We start from the raw sequence: 12,590 nt of genomic DNA, 5'->3' as shown, positions 1-12,590 counted from the left end.
GGGTACACCCTCAGCCAGCCCTCCCCGGGGGAGCAGAGGGAAGTCCTCCCCAAGGGGGTGGAGGAGGCTGGCAGCAAATAGGCTGCCCCCATGCTCTAGTCCGTGACTTCGTGGCACTCCTGTCAAGTCTCCTGGCCTCCCACTGCTTAGCCTCCCTGTCCTGCTTGAAAGGGAGGGAACTCAATGCACCACATCTTCCACAAAGTAAGCAAAGCAACTCCAAGGCAACTGCGTTTCTGCCCTTTTTCCATACCTGCTAGTGCACTGACCAAGAGGTAGGCCGTAGAAAAGAGTTTCCGGTTGCTGACCACATCCTCTGGGCCCGGAACCCCACCCTGCACGCTGCACCCCACCAGCTGCAGGAAGGCCATGAGCTTCTGCTGCTGTGAAGGCTTCAGCTCCCCCCGCCCGGCCAGAGGGGGCAACAGTCTGCTGCTGGCCACACTGTCACACTGTGGGAAGGGGTTGGGGGGGGGGGGGGGAGAAAAGAGACAGATTAGTGAAGCCAGGGGCCAAACCGGGCAGAATCCCAGCCTCTGCCCCACGACGCAGCCCTAGTGGCGAGTTGGACAGTGGTCCCCCAAATAAATGTCCACCTGGAACCTCAGAACAAGACCTTGTGTGACGTCTCTGCAGGTGTCATAAAGGTAAGGATCTTGGTCTTAGATTGGGGCAGAGACACAAAAGGAGACAGCCACACGAAGATGGCAGAGATCTGAGCAATGCGGCCACCAGCAAGGCGTGCCGGGAGCTCCCAGAGGCTGGAGGAGGCGGGAAAGATGCTCCCCCGGAGCCTGGGGGAGAAGCATGACCCCGCCTGACACCTTGACGTTACAGACTTCTGGTCTTCAGAATTGTAAAGAATAAAAACCAGTTGGTGGTCACTTGTCACAGCCGCCCTAGGAAACGACTACAGCTTTCTACCTTCACATCGGCTACTGTTCTGCAGGGAGAAAACTGAGGACCTAGGAGTAGGAGGAAAAGAAGCTTTAGAGTTAAAAAGAGGCAATTTGATCCCAGCTCAAAGCCTCATTTCTAAAGGTCCAGCCTGTCCACATCTTCAGAAAACCAGGGGGCAATACTGCCTCAAGATGCCTCCAACTCTCACCACTTGTTCCAGGGCCATGAGCATCTCCTCATCAAACAGGACCTCCTGGAGGACATCGTTCAGAGCTGTCTGTTGCTGCTCCGGCAGCTCCGCAAAGGGATGGAAGTTCCTCTTCAAGAGCCACGTGACTGTGAAAGCAGAGCAGACCCGGTCTCGTGACGCATCTCAGAATGAGGACCAGCAACGCTTCTTTCTAAAGCTCATTGTCCTCCGTTCTTTCACAGACGCTTCCAGCTGCACAGTCCGTTGTGGAACTCAAATAAAGGGCAAGTTAAGTACCACCTGGGTGTTTTTCACTAACCGAACTACTAAAAGAAGAAGTAGTTTCCTTCTTCCATCTCCCTTCCCTCCGGGAGGGAGAGGAAACAGAGTAAAAAGAAAGAAAAGAGGGAAGCCCAGTTTTGTTTCAGACTTTACTCTTTTCCTGATGGCTTTAAACATTAATTAAGTCTAATCACTTATTTTCTGGAACAGTCATTTAGAATTATTAATTATCAAGGCTGAATTAAGGAATGTCAATACTTTCACAAAGCTTCAAAGCCATGCAAATTCCAAAATACATTCTTTTGTGTCTTCCTAATACACCGTAATTTTGTATCCATTAATACCAAACGCACGCTTTTCAAGAGGCCAGCACCCAATTTTCATGGCAAACACAGCTATGCCACTTTCTCCGTTCTTCTTCACCCATCCTGGAGAGTGGGTGTAGAGGCTCCTAGCTCAGTCGCTCACATCCTCTACAGGATGCCTGAGCCTCTCCCCTTAGAGTCTTTCTTCTTTATTTTAAAATAGTCAAAAACTTGGAGTAAATTAAGCCCAGTGAGAATTTAAAAACAAGTTTGATAAACCAAAGCTTTCACATGCAGGGCTGCATATCAATATATAAAAGCACCACCTCCACTGATGTCAAACTCTAGCCAACAGTTAAAAACTGCCCTACAAACTGCCCTTCTCTCCAGCCTGGAGAGAAGTGTGTCCTGGCTGGTCTAGGGCCCAAGAGCCAAAGGCGGGCCCCCGCCCTAGTCCTGCCTAAACCTCTCAGCCTCCCAACTCCACCCCGGGCTGACCAGAATGGCCAACTTACAGGGTGGACTGATGGGAAAAGAAATTCTAAGAAAGCTCGGCACATGGGGGTGTTGCCACTTCCCTGTAGTGCAGTTTAAGGCTCCAGGGCCACTCCTGTTGTGGTTTTAAGCCAAGATACTCACATTGCTTAAATAGCAGCGGAGAATCACACCCAGTTACCAGGAGGGGGCCTGCATCCCCGCATTAGATGGGAAAGCCTTAAGATTGGGCCTTCACTGCATTCTCATGCTACAGAAACAAAAGCCTCTCTCTTCTTCTGGTTTGGGACTCACTGAAGCCCCACTGATGAGTCTCTCTTCTTAGCCTTCAAGCCAGAGATATTGTGAGCTGCTCTTAGCTGTTTTTATCATGCTTAGTTATTCACTTCTCTTTGTCCTTGTGTATCTCCTCTTCTACTATATACTGCACGCCTTTAATTCCTGCCCCACCTCCCACCCCCCCCAAAAAAAAAAACCTTTTAAAACACAAATGCACAAATGCTACAAGGAGCAAAAGGAATTGCCACAGGTAAGTCACGGGTCCTCCCCTCCTTCTCGCTGGCTGCCTTGGCACCAGATGGCTTCATGCCATGTGGATAAGGGCCTCCAAGAGAGCGCGTTGCAATGCTGACAAAGCCTTGCCTGTCTCCGCAGTGAAGCCCGGAACATAATGAAACGGATGCAAAGCTTGGGTTCTCTCCCTGCTGCTCACTAGCTATTCCCAGTAGCCAGCAAGACTCCCATGGTGCAGATGAAAGAAAACAGGAGGCTCCTGCCTCTTCCCCGCCTCAGCCCCCCCAGCCCTTCCTTAAAACAGGCCATCCAAGACGTGAGGTTTCCCAAGATCTGACCACGGTGAGCCCTGCGGAGTGAACTAGAACTGACGCAGGCTCTGTCCTCTCTGTTCTCAAATGCCTTCCATGGAGTCTCCACTCCTGAGGCCACATCCCCTCCTGAGGTACAGCACTCAGTTACCCATCAGCTCACCATGCCCCACCCTGTTGGCAATACCTTGTTTCAAAATACCCAGTGGCTCATCCACGACGGACGCCCCCCGCAAAGCATCTGTCATGTCCCAGAACCCAAACTCTAGGAGGGGCAGGAGCTCCAGTGAGGCAGAGCTGCTCTCCCTTGTCTGCTGGAAGCCGCCGTGTTTCTCTTGGAGGAGGCAGAATTCTGGAATGCAGAGAAAAGGCCCAGCCAGGCGTGAGGGTCAGCTTTGCTGGCACCTCTCAGACCCAGCTTTAACGCCAATCAAGCAGGGCAGGGAGACACACCCACTCTCTTCCCCACATCAGGCTGTTTCACCAAAACTCAGCCACTTCCTGCAAATACAGGAGAAACAGTTGTTCTTAACATAACACTGTGTGTGCCCTCTGAACCGGCGGGAGGGAAGCTTTCAAACATCAGAAGTATTTTCTCAGCTTGACTGGAACAAACCAGCTCCCACAAACAACCCACCATATGTAACTGGGAAAACTTGAATTTGATAGATAGATTTGACTCGATTGAACTAATAGTATTACAGAATTATTGACAATACATTTAAATGCACAAGTGGTTATAGGACTCTAGGAGAGTCTGTTTTTCTTCGTTAACAAACAACACACAGCACCAAAAAATAAACTACTGATTTCTGTAATTACATAGTCTTTTTTTTTTTTTTTTTTTTTAGGACCACACCCGCAGCATATGGAGATTCCCAGGCTAGGGGTCGAAGTGGAGCTGTAGCCACTGGCTAGATCTGAGCTACATCTGCAACCTACACCACAGCTCACGGTAACACTGGATCCTTAACCCACTGAGCAGGGCCAGGGATCGAACCTGCATCCTCCTGTATACTAGTCAGGTTCATCACTGCTGGGCCACAACAGGAACTCTAATGACAGTATTTAATAGCCAAGGTGAGTACTAATAAGCCACCACTGCCCCAGGCCCTTCACACACCTCCTCTAACTTGCTCCTCACCGCAGCCCATGGAGGGAGACGGGAAACGAAGGCCCAGCCAGCTTCAGCAAGCAGTTTGGGACCTCGCAGGACCCTGGGGTACCATCTGTCTGACCGCAGGGCCCCCAGTCTTCACCCTGTGCCCTGTCGGTAAACCCACGCCCCCCCCCCAACACCTGGGCACCCCGGACCAGCGCCCTCCCAATGCGGCTGCTGTCTCACTTGCACGGAGACATCCCTAAACTCCAGTATCTCTCTCTTCTCCAGCCCAGAGCAGCAGGAGATCCTCTACCAGTGTGTGTCTCGGGAAGGTGGGGTGTCCCTCAGCGCAGGCTCAACCGCCCCAGAGAGCCCCGAGCCGAGGCGCCCTCACCGAACTGGCCGTCCGCTCTCAGGTACAGCTCGATGACGCCGTAGGCCAGGGTGGTGGGCGCCGGGAGCTCCAGCACCACGTTGCTGCCCTTGCTGCTGTTCCCGCGGTCCACCACTGACACCTGCGGGAGAGAACACACGCTCCCACCTGGGCATCCAGGCTCCCCCAGGCTCCCCCTGCCTCACGCGCCAGCCTGGTGCCGGGTGCACAAGAAGTGCCTGGAAAATGCCCACTGAACCGGGTGGAAAGGAGGAGCGGCCGGCAGGGGTCAGGATTTCATCCCCGTCGGCCTCGTGATGCCGGACACACGTTCCAAAGGAAACGGCCAGCCTGGCTGCACAAAGGCAAGATTCCAGAGCTTGGGATCCAGGGAAGTTGGGTCTATGGTGTCGACTAAAGCAGGTACCAAGACAGACGACTTCCCGTTTCCCTCACGGAGGATTGTGGAAACAACTCCGAAATCCAAAGAAAACCCTCAGGGGTTAAGAAAGCCTAACGGGGAGACCTCGCCGAGAGCAAGACCCTGGCACATCCTTCTAGACCCTGTGGATGGCACGGTGTGCAGAAACCAGGGGACAGGCTGGAGGGAGAGGATGGGCAGGAAATGCCAGGTCGGGTACCAACTCTCTCCTTCAAATACAAACATGACCCCTGCCCACCATGGCCTGGGGAGAAGATGAGAAGCTTTTGCTGCCCAAATGCTGGAGATCAGAGACCTTTTTAGCAACTCAGTCCTGGTCAGAGTGTGGTGACAGCCGGCCTCCTGACTCGCAGGCAGGCTCCAGGCCTTTGGGGTGGGGGTGGGGGGTCACTGTGGGCAGAAGTATGGGCAGGGCCAGCAGAAGCCATTTCTCACCTGGCATCTGTCTGCACTCTGCCCAGCCTTCCCAGCCCAGGGAGTCCGGCCCCGGACCTGTATCTCCACCTCCTTCTAAAGACAACTTCCCTGGATCCTCTAGCATAACTTGAAAGTTACCCCAAGAAGTAAATCTCTACAAACAGAATATCGGGCACCATGACCAGCTGGAGGGGAAACTGTGGGGTGGAGAGCCTCCTGTTCCACTCCTTCAGCAGTCCTGCTGAAACTCAAGGATCAGTTGGTAAAACTGTGACTTAATCCAGAAACATCTGTTTTTTCCTTTCTGTTTTCTTTTTGGTTTTTTTTTTTTTTTTTTGGTCTTTTTGCCTTTTCTGGGGCCGCTCCAGGGGCATATGGAGGTTCCCAGGCTAGGGGTCCAATCGGAGCTGTCGCCACCGGCCTACGCCAGAGCCGCAGCAACGTGGGATCCAAGCCGCATCTGCAACCTACACCACACAGCTCAAGGCAATGTCGGATCCTTAACCCACTGAGCAAGGCCAGGGATCAAACCCGCAACCTCATGGTTCCTAGTCGGATTCGTTAACCACTGAGCCACAAAGGGAACTCCAGAAGCATCTGTTCATGGATATGCAGATGCAGGTACTGATCTAATCCCAAAGCAATCACTGGAGATGCTCAGTTCTGAGGGGTTATCTGTGCATCAACCTGGCCATAGAATACATTGACCCATTTTCTTTTGGGAATGTGTCTGATCCAACCCTGCATGGCCAATCCATTGCCCTGGCCGTGAGTCTTCTTTAGGAATGGGCACTGCCAGGATGGTCCAGTGAGAGCAGCCCTGATGTGGCAGATGGGACGAGAGCCAGGAGCCACCCCCCCACGAGCTTATATGAGAGGGACTCCACCCCCAGGGGAGGCAGCTTACAACCTTCTCTGAGTCCTAGATCCAGCAGTCACCCCAAACATTTCCATTACATAAGTCAATAAATTCTTTCTTGTTTAAGCCAATTCGAGTTGGATTTTTTTCCTTTTTTAGGGGTGCACCTGCCGTATATGGAAGTTCCCAGGGTAGGGGGTCCAAGTGGAGCTGCAGCTGCCAGCCTATGCCACAGCCACACCAGATCTAAGCCCCTTCTATGACCTACACCACAGCTTGTGGAAACGCCAGATCCTGAACCCATTGATCGAGGCCAGGGATCAAACCTGCATCCTCGTGGATAGCAGTCAGGTGCACTTCCACTGAGCCACAGCTGGAACTCCTGAGTTGGATTTCTGTTAACTCCCTACAAAGAGAGTCCTGATGGATAAAGACCAAGTCTTCATCGGTGGTTGGAACCAGAGGCTGCTGTGGCCTCTGACCCTCCAAGCCACCAGACACACCTGCACGGTCTTGAGCTGGATCCCCACCACGCCGCACTTCTCCATCTGGACGTGCTCGGAGACCACACACTTCTGCGTCGTCACGATCTTCTGGGTCAGGACACACAGGACCTCATTCTTCCTCTCCAGCACCTGCTGCAGCACAGGATTCTTCAGATCGATTGTTCTGAAAAAGAAAAACGCCCGCGAGTGGCCCCAGGAGGTGGATGCAGCCTGAATTTTTGCCCCTCGCACAGCTGACGGCTGAGAAGTGAACAGGTGACAACCAGCATCATTTATTTCCCAGCATTGAGAGGGGGCAATTCGTCAGGAAAGGCAGAAACCAGACTCTGGCGAGGCCACCTGGGAGCTGCCAGGTCTCTGGAGAAAGGCTGGATGCCGGCAGGAAGGGGGGCTCCTGTCACATGCCCGCGGGGCTGTCAGCGAGAGGGAAGGAAGCCCCAGCGGGGGAGCTCTGTCTTGTCATTTTAGCAGAGGCCGAGGGACCACAGACATCATAGCCGTGGGCACTGACTCTAGGATTCCTGTGGGGGCCAGTGTCGCTCACAGAGGAGAGGGGAACGGGCTTGAAGAGCAAGGAGAAAAATGGATTTGAATTAAAAAGGAACTTAACCTGCCCGCCTGGGAAGGATGCATGGTCTCTTAGAAGAGGTTTTATGTCACTTGACAGTTGTCAGGGAAACCAAGGCCAGTTAGGCGTGGCCTGCCCAGGTCACCCAGCAGAGACTTGGGGCTCCTCTGGGGAATTTCACGACCAAGGTAAGTTTCCATCCACAGACGATGATTTCATGCTTCAAAGCAAGTAATGAAATACCCTCTCATTCAGTGCTCTGAGGCTATGGTGTGGACAGGAAGAAAACCAAATTAGAGTTAGGGGCAGCACAAGGACAATTCCCGTCTTCATCCCGTGCTGTTTAAACAATCCAAGGTTAGTTACCTTGAAAAGCTCAGCGCCAGCCCCAACCACACATAGCAGCATTCACCTCGCTCCAGGGGGACTCAGGTTCTCCAGGCTTCAGAAAGCATCCCCGGGAGTTCCCCATGTGGCTCAGCAGAAATAAACCCGACTTGTATCCACAAGGATGCGGGTTCCATCCCTGGCCTTGCGCAAAGGGTTAAGGATGTGGCGTTGACATGAGCTGTGGTGTAGGTCACAGACAAAGCTCAGATCTGCGTTACTGAAGCTATGGTGAAGGCTGGAAGCTGCAGCTCCAATTCTACCCATAGCCTGGGAACCTCCATGTGCTATAGGTACAGTCCTAAAAGAAAGAAAGGAAGGAAGGAAGGAAGGGTCCCTGGAAGGGAAGCAGGTAGTTGGAAAGGTCTGTCTCCATGTGAAAAGCTGCCCAGGTTTGAAACATCCCATGCCCATCAACGGATGAACAGACAGACCCACGTGGTCCACACGCACAATGGTTATCCAACCAGAGAAAGGAATAAAGCTGACACGTGCTGCAACAGGAATGAACCTTGAAGACGTCATGCTGAGTGACAGAAACTAGACCCAGAAGGACACAGAGTGGGTGGCTTCACTTAGATGAAATCTAGCCCAGGCAAATGCAAAGCCACAGAAAGCAGATCTGAGGTGCCAGGTGCTGGGGCGGGGGGGGAAAAAGGGGAGTGGTTCTTGTTTGATGGCTGCAGGGCTTCTGTTTGGGGTAATGAAAAAGCTCTAGAGATGGACAGTGGTGATGGCTGCATGACAGTGTGAAAGTACGGAATGCCACTGAACCGTACACCTAAAAATGGTTAAAATGGCAAATTTTATGTTATACTTTATCACGGTAAAACAAATTAAAGAGGAGTGGGAGAAGGACAAGATGGTGGAGGAGTAGAGCGCCCTCTCCCACAAACACAACAAAAAAAAGCACATCTACAGAATAAATGACTCGCACAGAACAGCAACCAATCGCTGGCAGAAGAACCTAAACTCCAATAATGGCAAAAAGTTCGTGACATTATGGGGCAGAACGGGAGAAAAGAGGAGAGTGAGAGAAGGTGAATCCGAGTGGGACGGGCGCTCCCGAAAGGGAACTGCGGAGGAGAAAGGGACCCCGCACCCTGGAAAGTCACCTACACGGGGGAAAGATCAAACGAACCGGAGGAATCTCCAGATGCAGAGAAGAGTGTAGCAGTAAGTTGGAGTACGGAAAAGCCGATCAAGAACCGAACGGACCGTCTGAACTACGGGCACAGTCACCAAAAATTGAGACTCCTGGGTGGGGGCTGGGCACCGAGACCTCGGCTCCAGAGGTTAGTCCCCTAGAACGGGTTGGGGGGGTGGGGCAGAGCGGAAACCGCTTGGGAGGTCTAGAAACCATTTGACGGGGCAGAGACTGCCTGGGAGACTAGAAAACAAAGCTGTCGCAGAGGAAGGGAGCAATACCCTAGGGGCGGGGAAATGGAAAGCCGCATCAGAGGGAACCTGGGAGAAGAGCCTGGTCTGCACCCGTGCTGGGGAGGGGAGAGAAGAAGGGGTGGGTCCCCATGGAATACCCCCCATGCCACAGCAAGCTTACAGGCCCGCTAGCTAGCTGAAAGCTGTGCTTCCCAGTGCATCCCCTCCCCCCACCACCGTGACCCCCTACGCTCTCCCCGAACCTGGGGCTGCCTGCCATCCAGGAGGGCTGGCCTCAACAATTGCCTGAAGCCTACCACCGCAGGGGCTGTCCCTACACAGGCCTGCTTGCCCTTTGGAGGGGCTACACTTCTGCAGAGTAGCACCAAACACCACCAGCCCCCGAGAAAAGGCCTGCAGCCCAGAAAAGCTAGAACAAGCCTAGCCAGGCAGCGAATAGATCTGCCTAATTCCCGGACGGTTTTTCTGAGTCGGGCTGCCCCGGGGAGGAGCCTCTTCGGTTTCCAACGGCCCTGCTACCCGCCCTAGCCCCCAGGGGGTGCCCTAGTGGATCAGCTGCATAGGACTGCCAGCTCCAGGCAGGACCCCCTACAGCCCAGAAAAGCTGCAACAAGCTTGGCCAGACTGTGAAAAGATCTGCCTACATTCTCAGGCCATCCTTCTGAGTTGGGCTGCCCTAGGGAAGAGCCTCTCAGGTTCTCAGTGGCCCAGATAGCTGCTCCAGCCCCCAGGGGGTGCCACACTCCTGAGGAACAGCTGCCCAACACCGCCAACTCCCTGCAAGAACCCCACAGCCTAAAAACACCAGAGCAAGATCTGCATGACCAAGTGAAATCTGCTACCATCGTGGTGTGGACCTCCCAGTCCTGTCTGCCCTCAGGAAGTCCTCCTTTGCTTCAAAGAAACACTGTTAGCCCCATCAACACTCCAGAAAAGCCACACTACCTCAAAAAAGATTGACCAACAACGCCAGCCCTCAGGAAATATTCCACGGCAGTGACAAGGCAAACACTGCCCGATAACGGAGAGTACAACTCCCTCAGGAGAAAGAAAACAACAAGCAAGATGAAGAAGCTGAGAAACCACCCCCAGTCAAACCAACAAGAGAACTCACCTAAAACAGTCAACAATGAAACAGATCTCTGCAGTCTGACAGACCTGGAGTTCAAAAGAGAAATAGTGAAAATACTGAAGGAATTAAGAGAAGATATGAACAGTAATGCAGGTACCCTCAGAAAGGAACTAGAAAATATAAGGAGGAGCCAAGAAAAACTAGAACATTCATTTGCAGAGATGCAAACTGAACTAAGGGCAGTAAAAACCAGAATGAATAATGCAGAAGAACGAATCAGTGATATGGAAGATAGAATAATGGAAGTCACTCAATCCGGTCAACAGACAGAAAACCGAATCAAAAAACTGGAAAGCAATATAAGAGACCTATGGGATAATATAAAGCGGACCAATCTACGCATAATAGGAATTCCAGAAGGAGTAGAAAAAGATAAGGGGATGGAAAATATATTTGAAGAAATTATCGCTGGACACTTCCCAAATCTAAAGGATGCTGGGTTCAAGATACAAGAAGCACAGAGGGCCCCAAACAAACTGAACCCAAATAGACCCACAGCAAGACACATCATAATAAAAATGGCAAAAGTTAGTGATAAAGAGAGGATCCTAAAGGCAGCAAGAGAAAAACAGAATGTTACCTACAAGGGAACCCCCATAAGAATATCAGCTGACTTCTCTACAGAAGATATTTAAAGTGGCAAGAGATATTTAAAGTGCTAAAAGGAAAAAATATGCAACCTAGAATACTCTATCCAGCAAGAATATCATTTAAAATAGAAGGGGAAATAAAATTTTTTTCCAACAAACAAAAACTTAAAGAATACTGCAACACAAAACCCAGGTTAAAGGAAATATTGAAAGGGCTTCTTTAAACCAAAAAGGAAGGAAGGAAAGGGAAGAAAAAAGAAAAGAAAAACAAAAAAAAAAAGAAGAGGAAGAACTAGGACTGAGGAAACTGCAGTCAGAGAGCAGTCACTCAAATAAGCCAGCATACAGATTTAATCCTGAACAGGCCTCAAACAAAATAAAATTAAAAAGAAAAAAATAAAAAAGAGTCATCAAAACCATAAAATGTGGGCAAGGGATGTTAGGAAGTAAATAACCCTTTTTGTTGTTTCTCTTCTTAATTTTAATATAGTAATGAAGTGTTTGAACTTACAGGACCATCAGGCTAAAACACACAATTATGGGAAGGGGTTAGCATACTTAAAAAACAGGGCAACCACAAGCCAAAACCAAATATTGCATTTGCAAAAAATGGAAAAAAAATACACTCAAGCAGATAATAACAGGAGACCATCCAACCAAAAAAAAAAAAAAAAAAGGAAGAATGGAGAACCATAGAATCAACTGGAACACGAGGTTCAAATGGCAATAAATAATCATCTATCAATTATCACCTTAAATGTCAATGGACTGAACACCCCAATCAAAGGACACAGAGTGGCTGAGTGGATAAAAAGGCAAAAACCTTCAATATGCTGCCTACAAGAAACTCACCTTAGGACAAAAGATACATATAGATTGAAAGTGAAAGGGTGGGGAAAAATATTTCACGCCAATAGACATGACAGAAAAGCAGGAGTCGCAACGCTCATAGCAGACAAAATAGACTTTAAAACAAAAGACATAAAGAAAGACAAAGAAGGACACTACTTAATGATTAAGGGATCCATCCAAGGAGAGGATGTTACTATCGTCAACATATATGCCCCAAATACAGGAGCACCAAGATATATACAACAAATATTAACAGACATAAAGGGAGATATTGATGAGAATACAATCATAGTAGGAGACCTTAATACCCCCCTCACATCAGTGGACAGATCCTCTAGACAGAAAACCAATAAAGCAACAGAGATCCTAAAGGAAACAATGGAAAAGTTAGACTTCATTGATATCTTCAGGACACTACATCCAAAAAAAGCAGAGTACACATTCTTCTCAAATGCTCATGGAACATTCTCAAGAATCGACCACATATTGGGACACAAAGCTAATCTCAATAAATTTAGAAGCATAGAAATTATCTCAAGTATCTTCTCTGACCACAATGCCATGAAATTAGAAATCAACCATGGGAAAAGGAAAGAGAAAAAACCTACTGCATGGAGACTAAACAACATGCTACTAAAAAACCAATGGGTCAATGAGGAAATCAAGAAGGAAATTAAAAACTACCTTGAAACAAATGATAATGAAGACACAACCTCTCAAAATCTATGGGATGCTGGGAAAGCAGTGCTCAGAGGGAAATTTATAGCAATACAGGCCTTTCTCAAAAAAGAAGAAAGATCCCAAATTGACAACTTAACCCTCCACCTAAATGAATTAGAAAAAGAAGAACAAAAAAGGCCTAAAGTCAGCAGAAGGAAGGAAATTATAAAGATCAAAGAAGAAATCAATAAAATAGAGACTCAAAAAACAATAGAGAAAATTAATAAAACCAAGAGCTGGTCTTT

The 12,590-nt window shown here is 49.7% G+C and overlaps 1 protein-coding gene across 3 annotated transcripts in view; it reads right to left on the bottom strand.

The window, feature by feature from the left end:
* GSDME (gasdermin E) overlaps window positions 1-12,590 on the bottom strand; it is a 59,781-nt gene that overhangs the window by 14,389 nt on the left and 32,802 nt on the right. For all 3 annotated transcript variants that reach the window (XM_047763516.1, XM_047763515.1, XM_047763517.1), the window contains exons 4-8: window positions 6,693-6,858; window positions 4,493-4,613; window positions 3,184-3,348; window positions 1,109-1,236; window positions 254-452 (exon numbers count right to left, since the gene is read on the bottom strand). In XM_047763516.1, the coding sequence (XP_047619472.1) occupies window positions 254-452; window positions 1,109-1,236; window positions 3,184-3,348; window positions 4,493-4,613; window positions 6,693-6,858 (779 nt within the window). The remainder of the gene's footprint in view (window positions 1-253; window positions 453-1,108; window positions 1,237-3,183; window positions 3,349-4,492; window positions 4,614-6,692; window positions 6,859-12,590) is intronic.

This window comes from Phacochoerus africanus, chromosome 16 (assembly GCF_016906955.1).
Source record: "Phacochoerus africanus isolate WHEZ1 chromosome 16, ROS_Pafr_v1, whole genome shotgun sequence".
NCBI lineage: Eukaryota > Metazoa > Chordata > Mammalia > Artiodactyla > Suidae > Phacochoerus > Phacochoerus africanus.
This window is presented reverse-complemented; position numbering and strand designations above follow the sequence as displayed.